Below are 26,628 nucleotides of genomic sequence, written 5' to 3'. Positions count from 1 at the left end.
CTTATCACAGCAAAATCATTTCTGCATTTCCTCTTTTATTCATGTCTAATTCACAAGAAGCACACAATACAGGTTTTCAATATTTCCAATGGGAAGTTGTAACCCTCGATAAAGAAACAATATAATATTCATTTCCCTTAATATCATATAATCTAATATGAACATTCTAGTGAATTGCAATTTACACAACATGTACCCAGGAGATTCATATTCACCAGCAGTAAGTTAGCTTCCTGGAGATGTATCCCATATTAAACAGATCCGGACTGTGTTTGCAGTAACGGCTCCGTCTGTCGTGTGAAATGTGGGTTCTCTCACCATTTCACATTACAGATAGAACAGCAGAGAATAGAGCCGACAGAATCCTCCATTTAATCTACAGAGAGAAACACGTCATGTTGGCGGTAATGGTTAACCGCCTGAATAAGCCTCAAGTATTCAACAAGTCTGTTTTTGTTTTTTAACGAATGACCCCAGACTCCCCAACACATCTCCATGATGGTGGCCATCTTCCAACATGGCTGACATCTGTAGCGGCCTATGGCATAGAATTCTCTTTTAAAATGTCACGGGAAACTCTACACTTATCAGTTTAGAATCATACGAGTCACGAGTCAGCCTCGGAACACAGCCACTTTGTCATGTCTGAGAAAATAGCCTGTCATCAGGATTATTGGTTTTGATGCTTGATCCACATGAATGACCATGGATCAGGACACATCAGCCTTTGCTGAATCAATTTCAACCCTTTTTTTAAATCCGTCTCTTGCTAGACTCCTAACTTTATGAAAGTACTACGCTAAAATTGCTCTTTAAGTAAGACAATTCCTTTAATGTAGTGAAGCTAAATGTAATAAGTGGGTAAAGAGCCAAACATAGTAATGTTGATCAAAACATATTGTTTCACATGAAACTTGATGAGTAACAACAATAGTAATACATCCATCTAACAATCATCAAGTCACGGTCGACCTCTTGCCTGGCTGATGTTGCATAGAATTACTTCACATTTTTAGTATTTACTAGGTTAAAAGAAAAGTCTGGCAACATTCAATCATACATTTATGGGATTTGTCGACAAAGAAGAAAAGATAAATATTGCCATCCTTACCAGTTAAAGTAATTCATTACAAGTCTCTACAGTGTCCCAGTTTTGAAGGGCCACCATCCATACAAACAGTTTGGTTACTGTAACTTCCACTCTCCTGGTAGACGTGGCTCTCTGAGGGGCTCTCCATGGTCTCTAGATGCAGCCGCCCCTCCATCTGTCCCTGGTACGGTAAACTGTAGTAGATCAGCCCCGGTGGCAAAAAACCAGTGAGGGTCATAGCGCAGTAACCTGTGAGGAGAGATCCTCCTCTCCTCACAGTTGTGTGGTGCGTACAGAAGTGGACATTTTGTCATTTAGCAGCATCTAAAGGTGTCATTGTTCTCGACAGGACACACGTGCCAGGACTACTGTCTGCCTCTATATGGCAGCATGGTGGATCTGTGATCAGTGTGGATGAGCAGTTTAACTGTACAGTTAGGCAGGCTGCTGAGGAGCATTAGGACTCACTGTCAAACTGAAACACACAGACACTTTCATTCTGCACCCAGACCTCCTTACTGTCTGATTAAAACGAGCCTCAACTGTCAAGCAGAACCTGCCAGGAACAGCAGATTAGAATGCACCATGTCCTCAAGCTACTCTACATCAGGACATGACGCAATGAACGAGCCCCAGTTTGAGCATCTTATTATGTTGATGATAACACATGAACGGTACAAACTGTGGCCATCAGATGTGATCATGTGTCAGGACACACTCACAGATTGCATATTGAAAAATCAGACAGAAGTAAAGCTACGCTACCGAATCCATGAGCTCCCAGAGAGAAACACTATTGCATACTTATTCATATACCATGAGAGAAGGTGCCCACACCAAACTGTGTGTGTGTGTACTGCAGTGTCGATCAGCATACATCTGTACAGGTCAACAGTTCAGAAGTGAACACACATATGCATACATAGTCCACAGTGTACAATCCAATTAGAGGCTAATTTCACGAGTGTCCCTGTTCTACATTCGATTTGGTAGACTGTATATATAGTGTATGTTTGACATTGACTTGTTGGGAGGTGGAGGTTTGCTTTTACATGAATCATCTTATTGCACCGGGCAATGTGGAATTAGTTCCTTTGTTCTTTGGAACATGTGAATGAACAGGTGATCCTACATAACTCTTTGATGTCAAGCACTGCATCACAAAGCTAAGTGTCCCACCCACTGCATGGTGGGTGAGCCTCCCACTCCCCCACTCCCCCCCCCCAGCCTGACTCCATCAGTCCACGTACATCGGAGAGATGGGAGAGGTGGGGAACTGATCCAGGATGCGACATACGTAACTGGCGACGTCCACGAAATGCTCTTCATACATCAGAATGAAGGGACGTTTCTAGAGGAAGGACACAGTGAGCTTCAGGCTGATATGAGACACAGAGGAGCTCTTTGGTTTCATGAAAAGATCTGAGGGCTAATTATGTGTTGAACTAGTTGCCTGGGATACGTAACACTACGTATATTTGACATAAACACAAATTATAGAGGCAGCAAAAAGATAGACATGGGAGAATATTTTGCTTAATTTTAAAGCTGCATTGATTTAAAATAAAATAAAATAAAAAAACAACAGGAAAGCAAAAACAATGGGCTAACCTCTCTAATGTTAGTCAGTCACATTATTTAATTTATCATTCGATCCATTGTTTGCATAAAACTAGTTAGTTAGTGCTGCTTTAAAGGTTCAAAAGTCTGGTTCAGGAATTGATTTCTTGGCCAAATGTAATTTAGCTGAAAAATATAGAATGTTTCGTGAAAGTGAACTATCCACAAATGATAGCATGTCCCCCGTCTATCCCATGGTTACAGTGTGTCAATAGTCTCCTTTAACTCATAACTTGCATGATATAAAATGCAGAAAACTGTCTAACATCTCCACAGTACTCACTCACTATCAAATCTAACCACAGTTCAGAACCAGCACCATTACCACTAATTACACATGCTCTTGATCTGAAGTACTGATTTGTGAAAAACTAAAGTACAGTCCAAGAACTTACCAGAAGCTCCTTGTACTTTGGCCGTTTTGATTCGTCCTTCGTAAGGCTGGACAGAGGGAGAAGAACCTCCATCAGCATAGGGGTACAAGTGTTCAGTGGCAGACTCTTAAAACTGCTTTACATTGTCTTCATCAGCAAATGTTGGTTTGTTTGGCTGCAGACTACTGAAGACCATGAGATGTGGTCAAAAGCTCTGGAAAAGCTACTAAAGCTCGTACTTCAATTCTTAAGGCCAAGAAAGAACTTTCACGCTCAGCTGTTGCAGAATGTCTTCAGTCATGAATGAAGTATTTCACACACTGATCAGATATCAGCCTGTATGTATGCATGAGTGCTAATGGTGCTTACCATAGGTTAACAAAGTTGATGAACATGGGGGAGAACTGCCTCTCCTCTGAGTTGCTGAGGTGGGGAGGTTCACCTTTCACCACCTGTGTCAGCTGATCAAAAACACTGTTCCACTTGGGGTAAGGGAACCGTCCTGTGGCCAGCTCATACTGAAAGCAAACACAGACTGTGATGGACTGGATTGTCCTCACTGCAACAGCTCTGTCCAGTCAAACGAGCGCAGACATAACGATGGGTTAGATTTCACGATAAAGCCGACGACATCATTTGTCTCACCAGGGTGATTCCCAAGCTCCACACATCAGACCGGACATCATAGCCTTGTCTGGAAGCACTGGGGTCTATCCTTTCAGGCTGAAACACACACAAAGAACACTCAGGAATACTGAGACGCTTCACACAACCCACAGGACTGTGTCCGCCTTCCATGGAGAGGTCAAAGGTCAGGCTCAAACATGAGCAGGGCCCTAAACCTGGTAAAGCCGGAACCGGAACCCCACTGCCCGTAATGCGTTTAATGAGATAACATTGGACCTGACGGGAGCATTTACTTTGTAGATCTATTTTTTTTAATTTTTTTATTTATCAGCTGTTTATCAGTCTAAATGGCCATGTAATTCCTCACTGATGTAAGGAAAGAGATTTATCAATTCCCTAAATCTTTTTTTATTCTCACTAGTTCTGAAGTGACTAAGAGGAAAAGACAGACGGCTCAGTATCCTGACATCTGAATGTCTGCCCGACACATTCAGCTCTCATCACTGCAGATGCTCACCGCCATGTAAGGCCTGCAGCCTGCGTCTCTGGTCTTGGCTATGGAGTCCACCAGCTGACCGCTGATGCCAAAATCACACAGCTTGATATTACCCATTCGGTCCATTAGAATGTTGGAAGGTTTGATGTCTAAAATGATAAGAAGAATTAAAGAGACACAGAAGTCATCCAAATGTCATCATTTGATTTTGGCTTGTACTCATAATCGGACAACAATTTGAGAATAACACTTACCTCTGTGAATTATTTTCAAGTTTTCTTTTAAGTGGTTCAGTGCTTTAACAGTCTGTTGAAGACAAAATCAATCACATCACCTGTTTCCAAGATATGCATGGCATCAAAACTAAATGAATAGAGACAACGGGAATCATCCACTCACCGCTAGTGTTATTTTGCCTAATATATCCTCTGGAATGACGTCATCTAATGCACAGTATACATATTTGTAGAATTTGTCTAATGAGGTAGCCATAAGTTCCATGCAAATCCAACAGTCCCCCTAAAACGAAGAGTCAACGGTTACAAAGACATGTGACAGGATTCACTGATTGCATTCTGTATCAGTGCTGCCACATAGCAAACACAGGCAGGCAGAGCATGGAACATGATGTGGTGCGTTTGAGGTCAGTGAACGTTAGTCAGACCTCTCTGAAGAGAGCGCCGTAGAACTGAACAATGTAGGGACAGTCACTACTCCTCATCACCACGTCTAGATCCATCAGCAGCTGCTTCTGCTCCTTCTCATCCACAGTGGAGCGGATCCTCTGAGACACAAACACACATTTACAGTTTGGTCTACTCCCCCATGGAAAGACACAGGCCCATGAGTCATGAATGAATCTTCAATGGATGTCGTCTTCTTGACAGCAACGGTAACCATCTGTGTGTTGAACTGAATCTTTGCTCTTCTGGTTGAGATTAACTGAGCCTATCAGTGTAAGAGCCTATCAGCAGGTCACCTTGACAGCCATGATCTGGCCCGTGGGTTTGTGGACCATCTTGTTGACGGAGCCATACGCCCCGCGACCAATCTCCCCGAGGTCTCTCAGATCCTCTGCCGTAAAGTCACAATGCTGCTCCGGAGAGATCTTCAGCTTCCCCGACGACTCTATGCTGTGTGTCCGCAGACGCTCTCTGGAGGAGCACAGAGGACGGGATGAGACAGGATTGGACGAAGACACATGTAAGACAGAGTACAGGAAGGGGAAGGAGGAGGTAGAGACAGAGCCACGGGAGGAACATGCATTATAGATTAAATCTTTTAAAAGGAAAGAAGACTATCAGATTTGTATAATAATGCAGGTCGTTATTAAACAGTTTGTAATAACAGGCTTATTCAGGTGTCCACCAGGTCCATTTCTAGAAGTTAGCAACTGAAACTTTATTTTTTGGACCAGAGCGTCCATCTCCTCTCTGTGTGGGGACAGTGCATCTGACCAGCAGCACCCGCCCGAAAAGCAACGGAGGATGCTGGGAACAACAGAGGCTGGCTGCAGAGGTAAGTTGTGATGTACTTGTCAATATAAATATATACGTTATACACACACACAGACATATACTATATGTGCATATGCACAGCCCGAGCGTACATGCTAATTACAGGAAGTAGTCAAATATTCAGTAACAGTCGTCCGTCTCCTTGAAAAAGGGAGGACAAGCTGGTAACTGACCCTCTGATACATTTTGATGATGTAGTTATAATTTCCCATCATCTAAAGTTCTTTCTAAGATTTTACACATATTGTATTTTTCATTGTAATTGTTCATGACATATTACAAAAGAGGATGAATATTCTGGGTTTACTTTTTAAATAACTTATTATTTGTGAGTATCTATAAAACTGATTATGTGGCATGTTATATTTAGAAATATTTTCAAAAGAATCCATCTCATATTTGGGGAACATTTGCCAGAATCGAAACAATCCCCTGTGGACCTTGTTTTGTTGGGGAAACCAATAAGGAGTTGAAGATCAGGAGACGTAAACATACTGTAATGTGCAATTATGAATAATGGTGTTAAAACCTTAGTAGTCATATACTTGACTTGGACATAGGCATGTGTTCAATCAGAATCACTTTCATCAAAACAGCTTTATTGCAAATTTAAGCTGATGATGTATATTTTACAGGTATGTGATCCCATCCTGCATGCCAAGGAGCGCTTCTCCTTCACCCAGCACCTCATCAGCACAACATAGAGAGATGTTCCCACAACAGTGTGACATTCCCTGATACAGCGCTTGAAACAACAGTGGAGGCTTACCCCATGTTGAACCAGCTCTTTAGTCAAGCTCTTTAGTATCGAGTTGCCAACAAAAATGATATATCTACATTATTAATAACAATGAACACTGTTTTACAAAGTTGAGCTGCTGCATTGGGATGATGTTTTTAAAGACCAACTTAAAATACCCTAACAATCTGGAATTGTATAACTGTAAAATAATGGATCGTCATCATTTTCCAAAATCTGAGAAGACTTGTTCACTGGCCAATATGTATTTTCTAAAATAAGCGAGATCACATCATCAGCTGACTCTACTCACATGTGAGGGTTCTGGAAGGAGGGAGCCGTTGGATGGAGCGGGAGCCTGGAGGCTGGTTTCACTGGAGGGTTGGCGAAATTCAGCTTCAGAGCTTTACGTTTACCTGGCGGGACAAAGAGAGACACCGATCCAGATTCCCACAACATTCACACCACAGTGTAGGTTCAGCCAGCTGGTGCACACAGTGTGATCTCACCCCGGTAACCTCTGTCTCTCCACACTTGAGATAAGCCTTTCCATGTGTGCAATAAGCAATACTAAGAAATCCAGGCCACAAAACGTCCATAGGACCCAGGTAACGGCACATTATGGTGCTTTGAACAGTTAATCTGGAGAATAGGTCTGTTGAGAATGGTGAGGAGAAAACATGATTTTAAGATCCAGTCTATGACCTTTGGGTTATCTCAAGTTCTTGTCAGATCAGAGGAAACACAAAATGCATTTTGAACACAAGCAAAGTGCCCGGATGTACAGGGTTTCCCAATACGCAGATGCTGCACCAGTTCCTTTAGCTTGTCATCCAAACATTATCTTTATTGGAACTGCTATGGCTGTAAAAGAGCCTTGCTGCAGGATACTGTTATTGGAAACCCGGTTCACAACTTAACAGTTCCCTCAAGATATCGAAGTGACCAAAAACTTAGATAGCACTTGCTTCCAATTGAAGACAAGTGATCAGTGTCAGTCACCTGTAAGTGCCGATTATACTAACTGCTAGGCAAAGAGCTGAGTTTAAGTGTTGGGTCGTCTTTGCCATGCCCTGCTCATCCAGCTCCTGAGTGCAAACGGATCCCTTAACCTTTAAGTCCCGGTGCAAATGAATCTCTCCCGACCTGCATCTGTGTCAGTGAATAGCAGTGAACAGTGGACAGATCCCCAACTACCAGAGCACCACACAGGCTGTTTCAATAGTATACAGTGGCTTCCTTTCATCCATGCTGTCCAATAGCATGATGATCACAATGACAACACTGATCAATCACTAGTCAGTAGTCGTCAGCCAATGGTTGAACAGAAACACAGAGGAGAGGAGACCACTTTAGACGACTGAGGTGTACCCACAAAGGGAGGAGGTCGGTGTGCTTTGTGTGCGAGTCTATTGCTTACTTTGGGACACTCCAGACAGGCTTATCTGAAATCCTGAAGTAAAGAAAAACACATTTTACTCCATTTTCTTAGGGTTTGTTTAAATGTGAGCGGCTCATTATTCATCAGTGCCAATGCTGAAAGTGGAATACAGGCAGGTTGCTTTGAATGGTGAGAGAAGGGTCTGGTCCAGTGCACTGCCATGCAACTGTACCTGTAACATGATGTGGTCCCATTGTATTCCCGGTTTAACCAGGTTTTGTTAATACTAGCCAAATAGCAGAGTGTATTAAAATGACTATTTGATTGCTGTGTTTCCCCCTGATGATATCACTTTTACTATTTCACATCAAAAATAAGTGACGGCGAGGTAGAAAGTGTCTGGACTCTTGTTCTCGTGGAATATGCCAGAGCTCAGTAGAGTATCACTGCTGACCACCGGGCACCGGTGTGCTGCTGCTGTTCCTCTGACGTAAGACATATTAACAGTGGGGCTGGGACCATATGCTTATCTCCCGATGTTAGAGTGTTATTCTCTGTGTATACATTGGGTGGCGCTATACTAATGTCGCCAATCACTGTTGTTGTCAGGTGTTTGACCCTGGAAGGGCAAAGGGTTTTTGACCGCTTTACGCTTCACGGTAACAGTTTCCCGAGTTTATACAACTGGTCCGTTTGATGTCGGTGGAAACGAAGGAAATAAACTAACTTTCATTCAACAAACTGGTCAGTGAATATGTACCTAATGCAACGCACATCAAAGGTAATCTAGATGTACAACGAGCGCGTCAGCCAGGTCATTCCAGAGGGAACGACACCTCAGTGGCCTACAGAACCAGACTGGGCTTCTTTAACACCCGACTCAATGTGTATCGTCATTTTTAAGTACTGCGATTCCACAAGTATCGGGATTCAATTTATTGGGATTTTTGATGCTTGTTTCCCACTAGACCATGGGAAGAAGTTGTTTTACACACTTCAGAAATTCTTACTCATTTCAGGGTTTTAGGACTCCTGTGGCACTCTGTGTGAAAGCCAAAGTGTTTCCTTACTCCACAGTATGTGTCGTGTTTGTATTCAAACGTGAGGGTGCAGGTCGTATCCCTGCAGATCTCAGACCGTCTGCTATATCGCTTTGACTTTCTTTTCATTGAAATGTCACGGTACTCACAGAGTACTACAATAAAAGTAGTAACTTCAGTCCAAAGACCAAAATGAAGCCAATGAATTTGAATCATTTAACAAATCTATAACTAAAATGTTATTTTTTAAATATTGAGATACTAAGTGAATCATTTTTTCACAACCCTAAATGACTCTTGTTCCACTGGCATGTACTTCTCTACAAGGACACATTCACTGCTCTGGTAACCACTGTTCCATTCCCACATGCCACTTCTTACCCTAAAACATGGACAGAAAGCCTATTGCCAATAGTCAGAGTGGCATACCACTAAGAATGAGCTTAGCACTAACATGGGGGCGCCACACCACATGTGGAAACTGGCCTCTATCTGTGGAACCAGTGGTGCCAGATCAAATACTCAGTGTCCGGCCCAATCACAACATCCATCCAATTCAATACAAAACAGCCCAAATCATAACTTTGACAAAAACATTAAAACCATTACATGTGCAATATAAAACACATTGTAAGCATGCAACACTTGATATCTGCATCAAATAACCAAAGATAAAAAGTTAGATCAATAGGTCAAAACCCACAAATAGTCATGTCAACGTCAATCAAGATAACATCAAGGTAGGTAGGTCCTCCATTATCCCTAAGCATGATTGAATGTTGTATTCATGTCTATCAAATAGTTCTCAAATTAAATGAGTCAATAATGTGAGTGCCCACAATTACGTTTGCTGAATTCTTTATCTGATTTTGGCCATAAAATGAGATTCTTTGGTGATATCTTTTCCAAATATTTTCAGAACCCTGCCAAATATTGACAAAAGCAGCCCATCACTATATTACCCAGCACAACTTAATCAAAAGTCGCCCAATTGGGCAGAAACCAGGCCAATCTGGTGACAGTGAGGACCACGAGCTACAAGCTGTTTATCTGAACTGACTAAGACCAAAACAACCGATGAGTCAAATAATGGAATAAGAGGGGACAGCACTAGTTAACATAATGAACATTCCATCAGCAGCAGTCACATATGCCAGTGAGAACTGGTAAAATGTGGTGGAACATGACTCTTTATGCCATAAGCCAGATGAACAGCAGCAACACAGCAGAAGTTCACAATGGCATACCACTAAAAATGCCACATTTTGATATCAGTGCAGCTGAGGAAAACACTCCCACAGGCCTGCTGATGCAGTGTCTCCTCATGGAGTCTGTCTACTGTGTCTACATCATGGACTGTAGAGAAGAACACATACAGTCTACGTAAGGTCATTAACACATCCAAACATGCAGATACATGGATAACAAATTAAAAATGACATTTTGAAAAAAAGATTTAAAGGATGATCAACAGAGGAAGATGGATAGGGAACATTTTCAGGAAAAGCTTTTTCCAAGATAAGTGCTGATCAAACCCAATGTGAACACATAACCCCAACAGCAGACTGTTGAACAAGAAGTGAGAGTACCTGTTTCATTTTGACATCTCCAGCAGGTGTTGGGTTCTGTAAGGTTTAGAGGAAACATTTGATCGGAGTCACAAATACAACTCTCATTTGTTGACCACTGGATACATACTGCACTGCTGTTTGTTAGTTTACTGGTGCAAAAAGGTAATGCCGTCCGATAATGGATTCAGAGTGTGGACTCAGAGGCAGTTAGGTTGAAATATAACGTCACAGATTCAACTTTATAACATGTGTTTATGACAGAACCACCGGCAGACATATTGTTACAGTACAACAGCAGTGTTAAAGACTGAGCTGTGTATTTCATGCTATCACATAATCTGACGGGCTGTTACGGTAACAACTTCCTGAACGAGGACCTCCGTGACGGTGTCAAACGAGGGAAGCAAATTCAACAACGTTTAAAAAAGATGAATATAATTACTAAATCCAACTCTAACTGTGTAATTTGTATCATGTCTTTGCCAGAGACAGCGGTGCAAACAGTTGCCTGGCTTAGGAGAGAGGAACCTGAAGCGTAGGCCTTGGTGCTAACGCTACTTGTAAGTTAGCAGCCAGGTGCTAATAATGTCGGTGAGCACACATTCACTGAATGCGTCTTTACGATGTCAAACATCAGTGATTTGGGTTTTGTTTCGAAGGAGAATCGTGTGGGACTGAAGGAATGAAGACACTTCCTAAAGGTCTGTCGGTTGTGCAGACAAACATCACTGCTAAACTGATAGCAGTGTAGTTTCATACTCAAGCTAAGCAAAGCAAGCTAGAGCGTTAGCGGAAACTGCGCAATTCAGACTTCTAAATAAAAGCGTCAAATTTGACAACCAACCAATGATACTATAGCTGTATGATAATGCCACTGCTGTGTTCAAAATTACTCAAATCAAATGAAACATACCACGTGTAAATATTTGTTTTTCTGTGTATCATGTCAAGCCTTTAATGCCTGATCAATAATTCGCACTATCCAGCATGTGTCAACAAAATGCCACAGATGTATTGAAGAGAAATGATGAGTGACCTCACATGTACGTTTAACGGTGCTTATCCACAGAAGCCAACTAGCTACATTTTCTAACAACTAAGAATGTCAAATTGCCAGCTCCAATTATAACACTTGATATAATCAATCCAAAGTCCGAATTTTAAATGTACATCATTCTTTTTATTTTTAAAACGATAAAATGACGTTCACATTCCTAAACATTAACGTTAACTAAATAGTTAACGGTTTGTCCTATGGGCAACATCGCGGACTTATTTTGAAAATTCGGACAGAAAAGCTGTACTCTTTCTGTGTCACTTGACTGTGAGTTGCTTCTGTTTCTGGGAAGCTACAAGCTACCTTTTCCTACTAACTCCATAGTCTTCAGTCGGAAAAGAAAAACGGTGAAATAAAAAATACCTTGCATGCTGCTGCTGTGTGTCTGCTGGTGAAAATGGTGCGACATGGATCCTCCAATGTTGCTGTTGTTGCTGGAGCTTGTGGAGTTGCTGTCAGGCCTGGGAGTCGCCATTGTTGTGTTGGATTCCGGCAGCAGCGCTCAGGTTGCAATGCAGAGAGAAACTTCGCCCTCTCTGTCTCCAGACGGGACACTGCGCCACTTGAACGCAGCAGCTGCACCGTGGCCACGTCTGTGCTGCGGTTGCGTTCAAGAACCGTCGGAAATACAGGTATCAAGCAATTTGGCAATGCTGCCTAAGGATATAACATCTCATTGTCATCCGCAAGCAGAAACTCCATAGTGTCAATTCACTACCACTGTGTTAAAGCTGTATTCATAATCCAACCTCAAGTGATATTCAAGTGACAAACTTAAGTAACAGAACGCTTGTATCCACCACTTTCCTGTGTAACATGAATGCAGCATAAGAGTCCAGAGACCTGACAGAGATATTTAGATCGGCACAGAACTAATGATGGTATATTTTTATTATTAGTTATATTGTTTTACATTGTGAATCATCTTGTGCAGAACTTCTAACTGGGATTTATATTACGTGGTTAGCAATAAACTGCACCGATCAAATATCACTACATTGCACAATAAATTGCTCTGCAATTAACTGTAAAAGAAAATCAATTTCTGTATGTGCAATCTGCAACATGCAGAAAGGCATCACTTGCAATATAAATCTATTCATTCTTAAAATGTGTGTATAAATATGCAAGTGATATCATTTGAACTCGAAATTAAAACACAACCAGTGTATAAGACATACTTCACACTTTGTCCGGATAATAAATAATATAAACTCATAAGTGCAATCAAGTATCAAGTATTTGAGGTACTGCATTTGCTTTGCTGAGGTAAGTGGACACTCTAAAAACACAGAATGTGGCTCTGTGTTTTTGAAATAGTTGTCATTGCTTCACAATTGAAAGTATTTCCACCTTGGCTCTTCTTATAACTAAAGTAATGAAAAATGATAGAAATTCCACTAATGAAGTGAGTCAATTTGTGAGTGTTTTTCATCTGAGTAAAACTGTAAAGTGACCAGTGTACAATTCCCAGACTTCTCCAGAGAATGTAACAAACATCCTTTAAATGAGCCATGCAGGAAACCTCCCCAAACACAGATATTATATTTCCTTGACAGCTTCAGTATTGCATGAATCTTAATGACAGCATGCGTCATATCGCCACATGATCTGTGTCACTTGGAATGGGAAACCGAAAGAGTCGGTCAGTGATCCTCCCGTTCCCCTTCAGCACCATCCTGTCCTCGTACACAGACACTGTGCCAAAGGCGTTGCTGTCAGGTGGAGTCTCAATCACCCCCGCTAACGTCATGTGGTGCACTCCTGTGTCTTTGTCCTGGTAGTATCCACCGTCGTGGTCGTGTCCAGCCATGAAACACACAACACTGCTGTGGGACCGTATGATGGCCAGGAGCTCCTCGAAGTTCCAGGCGAGGCAGATGTCATCTGTGGAGCAGGGGTGGACAGGGAGGTGACCTGGGCAGGACAACAGACGTTAAGAGGTCTTTTACCTGGTGAAGCTGATAACATTCATGTTCCATGGATGGAAGAATTGCTTTAATTGTTTAGTCTAGAAAACACAAAGAAAGTGGAAAAATGCCACTCTCAAGTTAACAAAGAGACGTCTTCATGTTGATTTGATGGTTTTGTCCAATCGTTTTGTCCAACAGTCTTAAGCTCATTGCCTCAAGTGATATCACTTGATTCTGCGTCGTTTGGAGCTACTACAATTTTTGAAGAAGAAAAAAAATTCTCTTTTAAAGATATTCCATTGACAATGATGTGAAAATCCTGCTATTGACACACCAATCAACAGGTGAGGCTGAGACAGAGATGCACTTCCTCCTAAAATGCGAAACATTCAATACAATTAGGAACATGTACTTTAAAAATTTAAACTCTGTCATTTCAGATTTTAAAAGATTTAGTGACATCTCAAAATTAAAAATACTCCTAGGAGAAGGAGACAGGGCAAATCCTGCTGCCCAATATGTATTAACATGCCACAACCCGAGGGACAGTGAGTGACCTACACACACACACACACACATATATATATATACACATATATATATTATTATGTATTAATATTACTGTATGTTTAATTATTTTTTTTGATGCCTTGGCAATACTGTTTCCAAACTTTCATGCCAATAAAGCAAATTGAATTGAATTGAGAGACAGTCCTTCAAGCAGCAAACAGCTGTTTCTACACACCTCCATCTGATGGAGAATCATTGATAAATCCAAAAATAGATTGTGTGCCTTGAGGATGCTTGAGGTTTCTTCACTGCACAGTAGAGGATCATAACAGAGCTGTGATTTCTCTGAGCAGAGGGAGCTTCTGGCCAGGACTAAACGCAGAGTAACGGGAAGTAAGAGCCCCACTTAAGGCTGAACTACTCCTCTGAGGCACACTACACGTGTTCTTTGTCAGTATCGGGGGGTGAGTTGGATCTCTGAGTGGATTTACAGAGGGTCAATACAGGTCTGTTTCACAAAGATGTGATTAGTTAAGATGGGGCTCCTCACACAACATCAACGGTCCACTTGTGACATGCAAGAAATTAAAAATAATGTTTTACTTACTGATAATTGTGACTCTTTCCCGTTTGTCATCGGCCAAGGACAGAACAGAACCCAGCCAGTCCAGCTGGTCCTTACTGAACCCACCGTTGAACATCGTGAATCTCTGCAGCAGGCCATTACACACTGAAACAGAACACTACATATAACATCTGGATCTAGTTGCTCTTCACCGTCAGTCATGGCTGTCTGTGAAATGGCTCAAGTGTAATAAAGCATGCTACATGGATGAACATGGGGAAGAGCCCTTTTGGGTAATGGTGTCTTCTCTATGCAACTACTGTCAAACTGTGTGTGTGCCCATGAGCAAGGCACTTCACATCAAACTGCTCCAGTAGAGCTGCTCAGGGACTGACAGTGAAAAACTATGACTGAAATTGAGCATCTCTGAAGAATGAAATACATGCTTAGTAGACATCCTTAACAAATAAAATAGAATAGCAAGGATGAGGTTGGCTTCTGTTCACTACTAAAGGGAAATACAGTCCGTCTTTCAGAATGAAGCTTTTAAAATTCTGAAACTGGTTAAACCCACTATAGGCTTTTACCTTGATACCTAGCACTAGCACCAGTTTCACATCTTATGTTGGTGGTGTAAAAACAGAAATAATATCCTTAATCTTACTTTTACAGGTTCATTGTCGAAGCAATGTTTTTACAAGTTAGATATGCATGAACGACATGCCAGCTGCCTGAAAGTGAATCCTAAACATCTGAATCGCACTCAGCTAAGGTGAGAGCAGGTCGTACATATACATATGTACGACCTGTACATATATATATATATGATATATATATCATATATATATATATATGATATATATATCATATATATATATATATGATATATATATCATATATATATATATATGATATATATATCATATATATATATATATGATATATATATCATATATATATATATATGATATATATATCATATATATATATATGATATATATATCATATATATATATATGATATATATATCATATATATATGATATATATATATATGATATATATCATATATATATATGATATATATATATATATATATATATCATATATATATGATATATATATATATATATCATATATATATCATATATATGATATATATATATATATGATATATCATATATATTGTGGTGAACACTAGATGGAGGCATCTCACCTCAGAATGGACACTGGTTGGGTGGTAAGGGGCGGAGCCTGAGAGGGTACATAGGAACACACCTGTACCTGGATGCGGTTGATTTTGTTTGGAAGTAAATCTCAGAGACTCCATACTCCTGTCTGTTCGTCTCATTTACACACTTCCACAGTGGTGACCCCGACGTGATCTGAACAATGTCAGATAGTGAGGGTAACGCAGCTGCTGTCGCTCCTGCCGTGTATGCAGCGACAGTCAAGTTGCCCGAGTTTTGGCAGCATGACCCAGCCCCGTGGTTCCAACATATTGAGGCGCAGTTTCACCTCCGCGGGATCAGGGTGGATGATACTAAATACTATCATGTGGTGGCGGCGTTGGATTCCTCCACTACTCGCCGGATGATGGGATTGCTGAGAGATCCACCTGCATTGGGGAAATACAACGCTCTCAAAACACAGCTGTTGCGCTGGTTTCAGCTATCTGACGAGGAGCGCGCAGATCGCCTGCTGTCACTCAACGGATTGGGGGACAGCAAACCTACTGAACTAATGGAGAATATGTTGGCACTGCTCGGTTCAGGTGACACCGCCTTTCTTTTTGTCCAACTGTTCCTACGGCAGCTCCCGACGCCGGTGCGCACGGCGTTGGCCACCTCGCCGTTTGTGCGCACCAAGGATTACCGTGGGCTGGCAGAGGAGGCAGACAGGATACTGCTGGCCTCTCGTCAATATGTGGCTGCGGTGTCAGACCCCGAGCAAACTGTGGCTGCTGTGTCGGGCCGGTCGTCCGAGCGCAGGGATCAGGCGCAAAGAGAGGACAGCGGGCTGTGTTATTATCATCGCCGTTTTGGCTCCAAAGCAAAGCGCTGTATTCCACCATGTTGTTATGGCAACCAGGGAAATGCCAGAGCCGGCGCTCGTTAGCGGCTATGAGCGCTGGCGTCATCAATGAGCTGCTGTTTATTGAGGACACGTCTTCTGGTCGGCGTCTGCTGGTGGATTCGGGGGCACAGAGGAGCATCCTACCTGCATCGGCCGTGGACGCTTTGGGAAATGCACATGGACCACCGCTGGATGCGGCTAATGGGACTTCCATTCGTACATTTTGCACCAGGCATGTCAAGGTGTGTTTCAATGGACATCAGTTTGAGTGGGAATTTATTATTGCTTCAGTGTCGGTGCCTATACTGGGCGCGGATTTTCTGTGTGCCCACAGACTGTTAGTGGACGTTGCGAATCGTCGGCTGATTGACTCTGTGTCCTTTGACACATATCCGTGCACACTGGGGGGTCCAGGGCCGCCTGCCCTGGCCAATATGCTTGCCACCGGGGATGCGTACCAGCGTCTCCTCTCTGATTTCCCTGCCCTGACTGTCCCCGCCTTCTCTGCCGCTGTCGCCAAGCATGGTGTGGAACACTACATCACAACTGTTGGGCCGCCAGTTTTTGCACGAGCACGCCGCCTGGACGCTGTTAAACTGGCAATAGCCAAGGAGGAGTTCTCCACAATGGAGCGGCTTGGCATTGTGCGCCGTTCTAATAGTCCCTGGGCATCTCCTCTCCACATGGTCCCCAAGGCGGACGGTAAGTGGCGCCCGTGTGGTGATTTCCGGCGCTTAAATAATATTACCACGCCTGACCGGTACCCGGTTCCACACATCCAGGATTTTTCTGTCCACCTGGCGGGAGCCACTATCTATTCTAAAATAGATTTGGTGCGTGGCTACCACCAGGTGCCGGTCCACCCACTCGATATTCCCAAGACCGCCGTTATCACCCCGTTTGGGCTGTTTGAATTCCTGCGGATGCCATTTGGCCTTAAAGGGGCAGCACAGACTTTTCAGCGGCTTATGGATTCCGTTCTGCGGGGTATGTCGTTTTTGTTCGTTTATCTGGATGACATCCTCGTAGCCAGCACATCGGCAGAGGAGCATCGGAGACATCTCCAGCAATTATTCGAGCGGCTCAACGAGCATGGATTAATTGTGAACCCGGCCAAATGTCAGTTTGGCCTGCCGGCAATGGATTTCCTGGGACATCGTGTCTCCCCCCAGGGGGCTGTTCCTCTACCCGCCAAGGTGGAGGCTATTGTTGTTTTCCCCCGCCCCCTCACCGCTAAGCCTCTTCAGGAGTATCTAGGAATGGTGAACTTTTACAATCGTTTTCTACCCCATGCGGCTCACCTGATGAGTCCCCTGTACGAGGCGTTAAAGGGGAAGAAAGACAGCGAGGACGTGGACTGGTCCCCGGAGCGGGTCCTGGCATTCGAGAACTCCAAGGTGGCTCTGGCCAACGCTGCCATGCTGGCACACCCATCGCCGGCTGCTCCTATAGCTCTCACAACGGATGCCTCCGATTACGCAGTCGGGGCGGTGTGTGAGCAGTGGGTGGCTGGCGCCTGGCAGCCCCTGGCCTTTTTCAGCAAGAAGTTGCGGGACAACGAGAGGAAGTATACCACGTTTGACAGGGAGCTCCTGGCCCTCTTCCTCGCCATACGTCATTTCAGGTTCCTGCTGGAGGGCCGGGGGTTCACAGTGTTCGTTGATCACAAGCCCCTGACTTTTGCCATGGCCAAGATCACAGAGCCGTGGTCGGGGCGTCAACAGCGCCAACTTTCCGCCATATCGGAGTACACTACGGACATTCAACACGTGGCTGGTAAATACAACCAGGTGGCGGACTGCCTCTCCCGGGCACAGGTCAGCCCTGTGCACCTGGGCATTGATTATGCAGCCATGGCCGCTGACCAGCTCACGGACATGGACCTTCAGGCTTTCAGGACAGCTGTGACGGGACTGCGACTGGAGGATGTGGCGTTTCAGGACAGCGGCGCCATGCTCCTCTGCGACGTTTCCACTGGCCGGCCTCGCCCCATGGTTCCGACTGACTGGCGACGACGGGTGTTCGACACCATGCATGGCCTTTCACACCCGGGGGTGAGGGCATCGGTGAAGCTGGTGGGGGCCAAGTTCGTCTGGCCAGGCCTAAGAAGGGACATTAGGCAATGGGCAGCCTCCTGTGTGGCGTGTCAGCGGGCCAAGATACACCGTCACACTAAGGCCCCCCTGGAGCCGTTTCTCATTCCGGAGAGGCGGTTTGACCATGTCCACGTGGACCTGGTGGGCCCACTTCCCCCGTCTCAGGGTTTCACTCACCTCCTCACTATGGTGGACAGGACCACCAGGTGGCCGGAGGTTGTTCCTCTGTCATCCACAATGGCTGCAGAAGTGGCTCGGGCGTTCATCTCTGCTTGGGTGACCCGCTTTGGCACCCCATTAGACCTGACTTCTGACCGGGGTTCTCAGTTCACCTCTGAGCTGTGGAATGCAGTGGCAGAGAGACTGGGTGTGAAACTCCACCGCACCACGGCATATAACCCGAAGGCCAACGGAATGTGTGAACGTTTCCATCGCTCCATGAAGGCTGCTCTCCGGGCCACTCTCACAGACAGCAATTGGATCGACCGTCTGCCATGGGTGATGTTGGGCCTGCGTTCCGCCCCCAAAGAAGACCTGCAGGCCTCTTCGGCAGAGCTGGTTTTCGGTCAACCTCTGAGGGTCCCTGGGGAGTTCCTCCCGAGTTCCTCTACTCCTTGGTCCATTGCAGCTCACCAGTCCACCTTCCGGGATGCAGCGAATGCTTTGGCCCCGGTTCCTACACATCACTGCCTTCCGCAGTCCTACATCCCAAAGGACCTGATGGCTGCCAGCTATGTGTTTATCCGTCATGAGGCTCACCGTTCTCCACTGCAGGCTCCCTACGACGGGCCTTTCCGTGTCCTTGAGGCGGGCCCGAAGAGTTTTGTCGTGGACAGGGGGGGGAAAAAGGAGCTGATTTCGGTCGACCGTCTTAAGCCTGCCCATGTGGTTCCAGACGAGCCTGTGGAACTGGCTCAAGCCCCACGTCACGGCCGGCCACCTAAGTCTGCACCTGTCCCAGGCCCCCCGTCCGTCGGGACCCCTACTGGTCCCCGTCGACGACGGGGACGCCCTCCTGCCCCAACCCCTGCCCCTGCCGAGTTGCCTGTGACTGTGAAATATAGCCGTTATGGCCGCAGGGTCAGACCTCCTGAGAGAGACTATTGATACTGGGTGTAATGTTGTTTGGGGGGTTTGTACGGGGATAATGTAATGTTTTGCACATGCTGTCAATTCTGAAGGTTCTGGGGGGGCCTGTGTGGTGAACACTAGATGGAGGCATCTCACCTCAGAATGGACACTGGTTGGGTGGTAAGGGGCGGAGCCTGAGAGGGTACATAGGAACACACCTGTACCTGGATGCGGTTGATTTTGTTTGGAAGTAAATCTCAGAGACTTCATACTCCTGTCTGTTCGTCTCATTTACACACTTCCACAATATATCATATATATGATATATATATATATATATATTATATATATATCATATATATATGATATATATATATGATATGTATGCAAATATATATGCATATATATATATATATATCATATATATATGATATATATATCATATATATATCATATATATATATATATATATATATCATATATATATATATATCATATATGATATATATATATATATATATATCATATATATATGATATATATATATATATATATATCATATATATGATATATATATATATATATATATCATATATATGATATATATATATATATGATATATCATATATATATGATATATATGATATATATATATGATATATATATATATATCATATATATGATATATATATATGATATATATATCATATATATATATCATATATATATATCATATATATATGATATATATATATCATATATATATGATATGTATGCAAATATATATGCATATATATATATATGCACATATATATACATATATATATGTGCATATATATATATGTATATATACATATATATATACATATATATATGCATATATATATACATATATATATATGCATATATATATACATATATATATACGCATATATATATGTGCATATATATGTACATATATATATGCATATATATGCATACATATATGCATATATATGCATACATATATATGCATATATATGCATACATATATATGCATATATATGCATATATATATGTATATATATGCATATATATACATATATATGCGTATATATATGCATATATATATGCATATATATATGCATACATACATACATACATACAGTGTTTCATCTCTCCAGCGCTCTCTCTAATTGTTTACACAATAAAAGTTTGAGGGAAATATCAGATCATGAAAAGACAAATCTTTCTCATAAATGAAGAAAGTTGTTTGTGGTCCTTGAATATTACTGGCTGAACACACGTGAGCAGTCCTCTTTGTTTACCTTTTTTTACGTCTCTATGAGTCCACTGGTTACCCCGTGTTTAACGTCACATTGCAATGATTTGTGGATAATTTGTGGTAAATGCTAAATCAGCATGCCATGCTGACTTAAGGAAAAGGGTTCATAAAGGGCTCAAAATGTCTGCGAGAGTCCTCAAACACTTGCCGATGTGACAGCCCTAAACCCAGTAGGAGCTGGCTCAAATCGTGGCAGCGGCAGCTAGTACAGGCACTTCCTGTTGCAAGCTCAGCTGCCACGACTTTCCGTGGCAGCTGAGCCTGCAACAGGAAGTGATTGCCACTGTATGTGGCAGCTGCCACTAGCATCTTGTGGCAGCTGCCAGCATTTCGGAGCGGATTCCGCGGTAGTTTAGCCTTTATTTGTCGTTATTTGACATTATATGACAATACATTAAGGTCATTGAAGGCATGACTGTTGGTAGTTGTCATTAGTTTCTTAAAAAAAGGCCGAATTATAATGGTATGGCCACTCGTTTTTGTCAACAAGCTAATTGCGGGCTAACTTCAATTGGTACTTGTTGCCCAAATTAAAGTCATGTTTGTTCCAGCGAGCAACTGGGACAACCAGGTATGTGCAACATGAGTGGCAACTCAACTCTATTTTATTTATATAGCACTTCACACACAACACAGTGAAAAGTTCAGTTTTATGTAAGTAACTTATGATTCGAGGGAAAATACATTTTGGAATATTTGCAATTGACGAACATGATGAAATGATTGTGGAATATTGGAAGTTGTCCCACCTCTGTTTTTTCATAGGGTTTTCCATGACCACATAAAGAACTACCAATGGGTTCAATGCTCAACTTGCAAAAATTGGCTGCATTTTGAGTGTGCTGGTGTGGAAGGTGACTGGACATCAAAGGATTTATTTTGTGGATGCAACATTGTGCCAGATGTGTAAGAATCATCTCATTCATTCGTTGATTGATATAAAAGTGACAATTGTTTTAGTTGTGTTTGATATAAATTAGGGAAGAATTTCCCTTAGTGTCTCCAATAATTTTCAGTTTTATGTTCTATATTAAAGTGTCATATATTTAACATAATTCATGGATCACTGGAGTTAACACATAATAACATTGTAAAATTAACAAATAAATAAATAGACAACATAAAAAAGACTGTTAATGACAAATAAATATACGATTACCCAAACAACATTCATAGCCTTTAGCGATTTACAGTATATACTGGCAACAAGCTAGTTATATATACAGTATAACCAATGTAAAATTTGATACATGGTAATTAAAGGTGTATGTTGTAAAACTACAACATGTAAAGATTTTCGTCAAATTCAGGCAATGCTTCTGTCTTAAACAGAGACATCTTGGAGTCTGTTAAAGCAGAAAAAATTCTTAAGGATGAAGAAATAAAGGTAATAACATACATCGTACATTTTCTCCAGTGAGCTGTACAAAGGTTTTTCACATAAAAATGGTATTCACTAATTATACATAACACTGAATCTACAACTACATATACATTTTTGTAGGTTGTGATTCAGTGGTTGCAAAGGACCAGCAACATGTGCAGATACCAGGCAGAATCTGTGCTGCTGGAGAACACATATAAAGAGAAAAGGTAGACCACATGACTTGTGTTTGAATTGTGGGTGAGCATGCATATGTGTAACATCACGAAATCCATTATGCCAATCCTGGCTAAGAGTGGTTTTGCATGTGAAGTTGACATAACTGTAATGACTGAATGTGGCAGTGGTTCATTTACAGATAATATATATTTTTTCAGTGCTCCAGAGTTGTCAACAAGTGACAGAGAAAGCACAGAAGAGGTAAGAAATGTTAAAATCTTTGCAGTCAGAGACACAGATGCTGGTGCGTAGTTTGATTTACAGTGACTTTATTTCTGCATTAAACAACAAAGCAGAGTATATTTGATTTACCGTAATCCACAAGACAAATTCTATTTTTTGCTGAAATAACTTTTAACGGATTCATGTGCTCAAGGGCGACACCTGATGGCGGAAACCATGCAGCACATTCACAAACATCAGAACTTCATATTATGTATTGCATGCATGTACAGGAATAACAATTAAGCTGAATATAAACCGATTAGATGAATGAAGTAGATTCTTTAATCCAAAAATAAGAAATAATAGATTTTGGGCTGCCTGATAAACAATAAAAAAAATGGATGAGCATGAAATACTAAAACTGTAAATATAAATGAATGTCATTTAGCCTTTCACATAAGATCCATCATGAAGGTATTGTCTGTTGCATGATCATAAGACAATATATTACATTACAGTCATTACAGCAATTTTGGGGTTAAGTGTCTTGCTCAAGGACACATTGACATGCGACTAGCAGAACCGGAGCCAGGGATTGAACCGCCGACCCTCTGATTGAAAGACGGCCCTGCTGTCCACTTAACCACAGTCGCCCGATATAGAATCACTTCACTACTTAAATTAAGCAGCTTTTGTGAACTCACAGGATATCTAATAAGATTGGTACTTAATTATGTGCATGGATTAAGCTCTGGCTAGAATTGGTTTGCAACTATTTATTGTCAGCATTAATTTACATAAATAAATACAGGTAAATCTTATTATATACTGCCATTCAATTTGAAAGGCTCTCGATGGAACCCATCCAGCATTACTGTTTGTTCTTTGTTGCTTATTTCTCTAAATAGAGATTTGACTTTTAGATGTTGAATGACACATATGTTGCCAAAGACAACATTTGTTGTTACAAAACATCTATTTGTTAATTAGGTACTGTAAATGCTGTACAAGTTTGAAGTATTAGTTGGTTACAACACCAATATACAATAAATACTTTGAGTACACTTTATTCTTTACTGCAGGTAAATGTTCTTCTGAGAGACAGCCTGGCTGCACCTGACTGGTGTCGCAAGACACAATTTGATGGAGGGTTTAAAGTTCCCGCTGTCCTTTCCATGGATGAAAAGGAACAACAGGAAGCCCTCCAGGAGCTGCACAACTGTGAAGATGACCCAAGTGAAGAGTCTCCAGCAGAGCTTTTCACTTTTGTTTTTGATAAACAGAAGGACTATGACAAATTCTGCACAGAGCTTATTGATGAAAACAATTTTAAAGTGTTTTCGAGGTTTGAGGAGAAATAATTATTCTACATGTGCTTTACAAGTATTGTAACTCACTAACCTTTCACTGTCAATGTATGTTCGTTTAAATGTCTGTATTTTGCTGTGTTATTATTGACAATACGTCAAATTGTTATTGTTTGTTGTTCAATACATTTTTTTTTAAATAAACCATCGACCAAACAGCCGTGTCACCTTTCCCAAAACTTGTGACAACCCACACGTTATATGGGTTGCCATCATTCTAAACAGTACAATGCATATCATCCATATTTACAACCTGCATTCCTTTAGTCTGCAGCGTGAAAGTGTTTATCGTTGCCATGGCCAACAGGTATCAACTGAAGTTAGCCCGCAATTAGCTTGTTGACAAAAACGAGTGGCCATACCATGATAATTCGGTCTTTTTTTAATAAACTAATTCCAACTACCAACAGTCATGCCTTCAATGACCTTAATGTATTGTCATATAATGTCAAATAACGACAAAATAAAGGCTAAACTACGGCGGAATCCGCTCCGAAACAGTGGCAGCTGCCACAAGATGCTAGTGGCAGCAGTCGCAAACAGTGAAAACTGTCGCGAAAAGTAGTGGCAGGTACCACACAACGGTGTTAACTGTCGCAACAACTTGTTGCATACTGTATATATATCTATATACTGCGTATATATATATCCAAGTCAATAGGTTATATGGATTGCTATCACTCTAAACAGTACAATGCATATCCATCCATATTTATAATTTGCATTCCTTTAGTCTGCAGCGTGAAAGTGTTTATCGTTGCCATGGCCAACAGGTATCAACTGAAGTTAGCCCGCAATTAGCTTGTTGACAAAAACGAGTGGCCATACCATGATAATTCGGCCTTTTTTTAATAAACTAATTCCAACTACCAACAGTCATGCCTTCAATGACCTTAATGTTTGGTCACATAATGTCAAATAACGACAAATAAAGGCTAAACTACGGCGGAATCCGCTCCGAAATGCTGGCAGCTGCCACAAGATGCTAGTGGCAGCTGCCAGCATACAGTGGCAATCACTTCCGGTTGCAGGCCCAGCTGCCACGGAAAGTCGTGGCAGCTGAGCTTGCAACAGGAAGTGCCTGTACTAGCTGCCGCTGCCACGATTTGAGCCAGCTCCTACTGTGAACACACGTGAGCAGTCCTCTTTGTTTACCTTTTTTTACGTCTCTATGAGTCCACTGGTTACCCCGTGTTTAACGTCACATTGCAATGATTTGTGGGTCATTTGTGGTAAATGCTAAATCAGCATGCCATGCTGACTTAAGGAAAAGGGTTCATAAAGGGCTCAAAATGTCTGCGAGAGAGTCCTCAAACACTTGCCGATGTGACAGCCCTAAACCCTCACGGACTTCGCGGGAGCGCGCCTCAGAGTCCGTGAGTCCGTAAGGGGGGACATTGGGATTTGGCCATTTCCTTGTTTCCTCTCTCCTCGTATGGTTTCCTCCATACATCTCTGGGGGGATGTACCCCATGAGACTTGGGATGTACCCTTACTCTGGACGGAGATCATTTCGTAAATTCGCGTCACTCCAGTCTCATCGCGTCTGTGCATAGATAGACTTTGTATGTAATCTACTCGCGCGAATAATTCGAGCCGCGTTTGGTGTGAACGCACCAAGGCTGTATCAATTTGAATTAATAGAGCAACACTGTGATTTTGATTTCTTATGAATTAAATGTCTCTTGTAAAAAGAAAACTCACAAAAGTTGCAATCTTGTTTTAGCCAACGATGCCAACTGAAGTTGTTACTGACAACAATGGTATTGTATTACATGTTAACATAACAGACAACACAAGTGGGACTACCTGGGGGACAGTTGAGATCCTCGTTGGTGTTGTGCTGTTTTATCACATTCATAGCATCGCTGTACTGTTCACTGGACTTCTCTCTGCCCAGCAGGCTCACATCGTAAGCATCCAGCACAACGAACGTGAACCCGGGTACCGGGCTGAAGTGGTAGGCGTATATCTCACTGCCAGCCTGGACTTCGCTCAGGCATCTCTCCGTGTGGCGCGTGCTGTTGAGCCTCGAACGCAGCAGCGCGCTCCTGCTGAAGTTATAAAACTCGTGGTTACCCCACACATGGTGTACCTCAACGCGACTGGAGCTGAACTCTCTCAGCACGGTATCCAGCGCTTGGTCAGAGGCGTCGTGGCCCTTGTTGAAGCCGTCAATAATGTCTCCCAGCTGGAGGATAAACTCTGGTTTGACAGCCGACTCGGACCAACTTTTCTGGGCATTTCTCAGCAGCTGGAGGCTGCTCCGGTAGTACCGCCTCCTCGTCCGGGTGTAATTGTATCCGTCGTCGATATCTGCGTACTGGATGTCAGCAATCACGCCGAATGTAAACAGCGGCGTTTCGTTGGGACGGTCGTCCATTCTCGATCTTCGAAATAACTGGTGTCGTTGAACGTCTGCTGAGT

General features: G+C 42.5%; 2 protein-coding genes across 3 annotated transcripts; both read right to left on the bottom strand.

Annotated features, from left to right (window-relative positions):
• Window positions 1-32: 32 nt before the first annotated feature.
• On the bottom strand, window positions 33-12,057 carry map2k4b (mitogen-activated protein kinase kinase 4b). Of its 2 annotated transcripts, XM_079293463.1 has the most exons (13): window positions 11,876-12,057; window positions 10,474-10,509; window positions 7,884-7,916; window positions 6,777-6,879; window positions 5,187-5,361; window positions 4,872-4,991; window positions 4,607-4,726; window positions 4,462-4,513; window positions 4,229-4,356; window positions 3,730-3,807; window positions 3,454-3,602; window positions 3,106-3,151; window positions 33-2,441 (listed from the first exon to the last, which is right to left on the bottom strand). In XM_079293463.1, the coding sequence occupies exons 1-13, from the start codon at window positions 11,985-11,987 to the stop codon at window positions 2,328-2,330; spliced, it is 1,266 nt and encodes a 421-aa protein (XP_079149589.1). In that variant the 5' UTR covers window positions 11,988-12,057; the 3' UTR covers window positions 33-2,327. The 2 variants fall into 2 exon arrangements, with proteins under 2 accessions (XP_079149589.1, XP_079149590.1); XM_079293464.1 differs by lacking the exon at window positions 7,884-7,916.
• Window positions 12,058-12,712: 655 nt separating this feature from the next.
• On the bottom strand, window positions 12,713-26,628 carry adprm (ADP-ribose/CDP-alcohol diphosphatase, manganese-dependent). Its single transcript, XM_079294015.1, has 3 exons — window positions 26,011-26,628; window positions 14,543-14,665; window positions 12,713-13,429 (listed from the first exon to the last, which is right to left on the bottom strand). Exons 1-3 carry the CDS (start codon window positions 26,582-26,584, stop codon window positions 13,107-13,109), a joined length of 1,020 nt encoding a protein of 339 aa, XP_079150141.1. The 5' UTR covers window positions 26,585-26,628; the 3' UTR covers window positions 12,713-13,106.

Source organism: Melanostigma gelatinosum (genome assembly GCF_949748355.1).
Source record: "Melanostigma gelatinosum genome assembly, chromosome: 21".
NCBI lineage: Eukaryota > Metazoa > Chordata > Actinopteri > Perciformes > Zoarcidae > Melanostigma > Melanostigma gelatinosum.
Note: the sequence above shows the minus strand (reverse complement) of the source record. Positions and strands in the feature narration are given on the sequence as shown.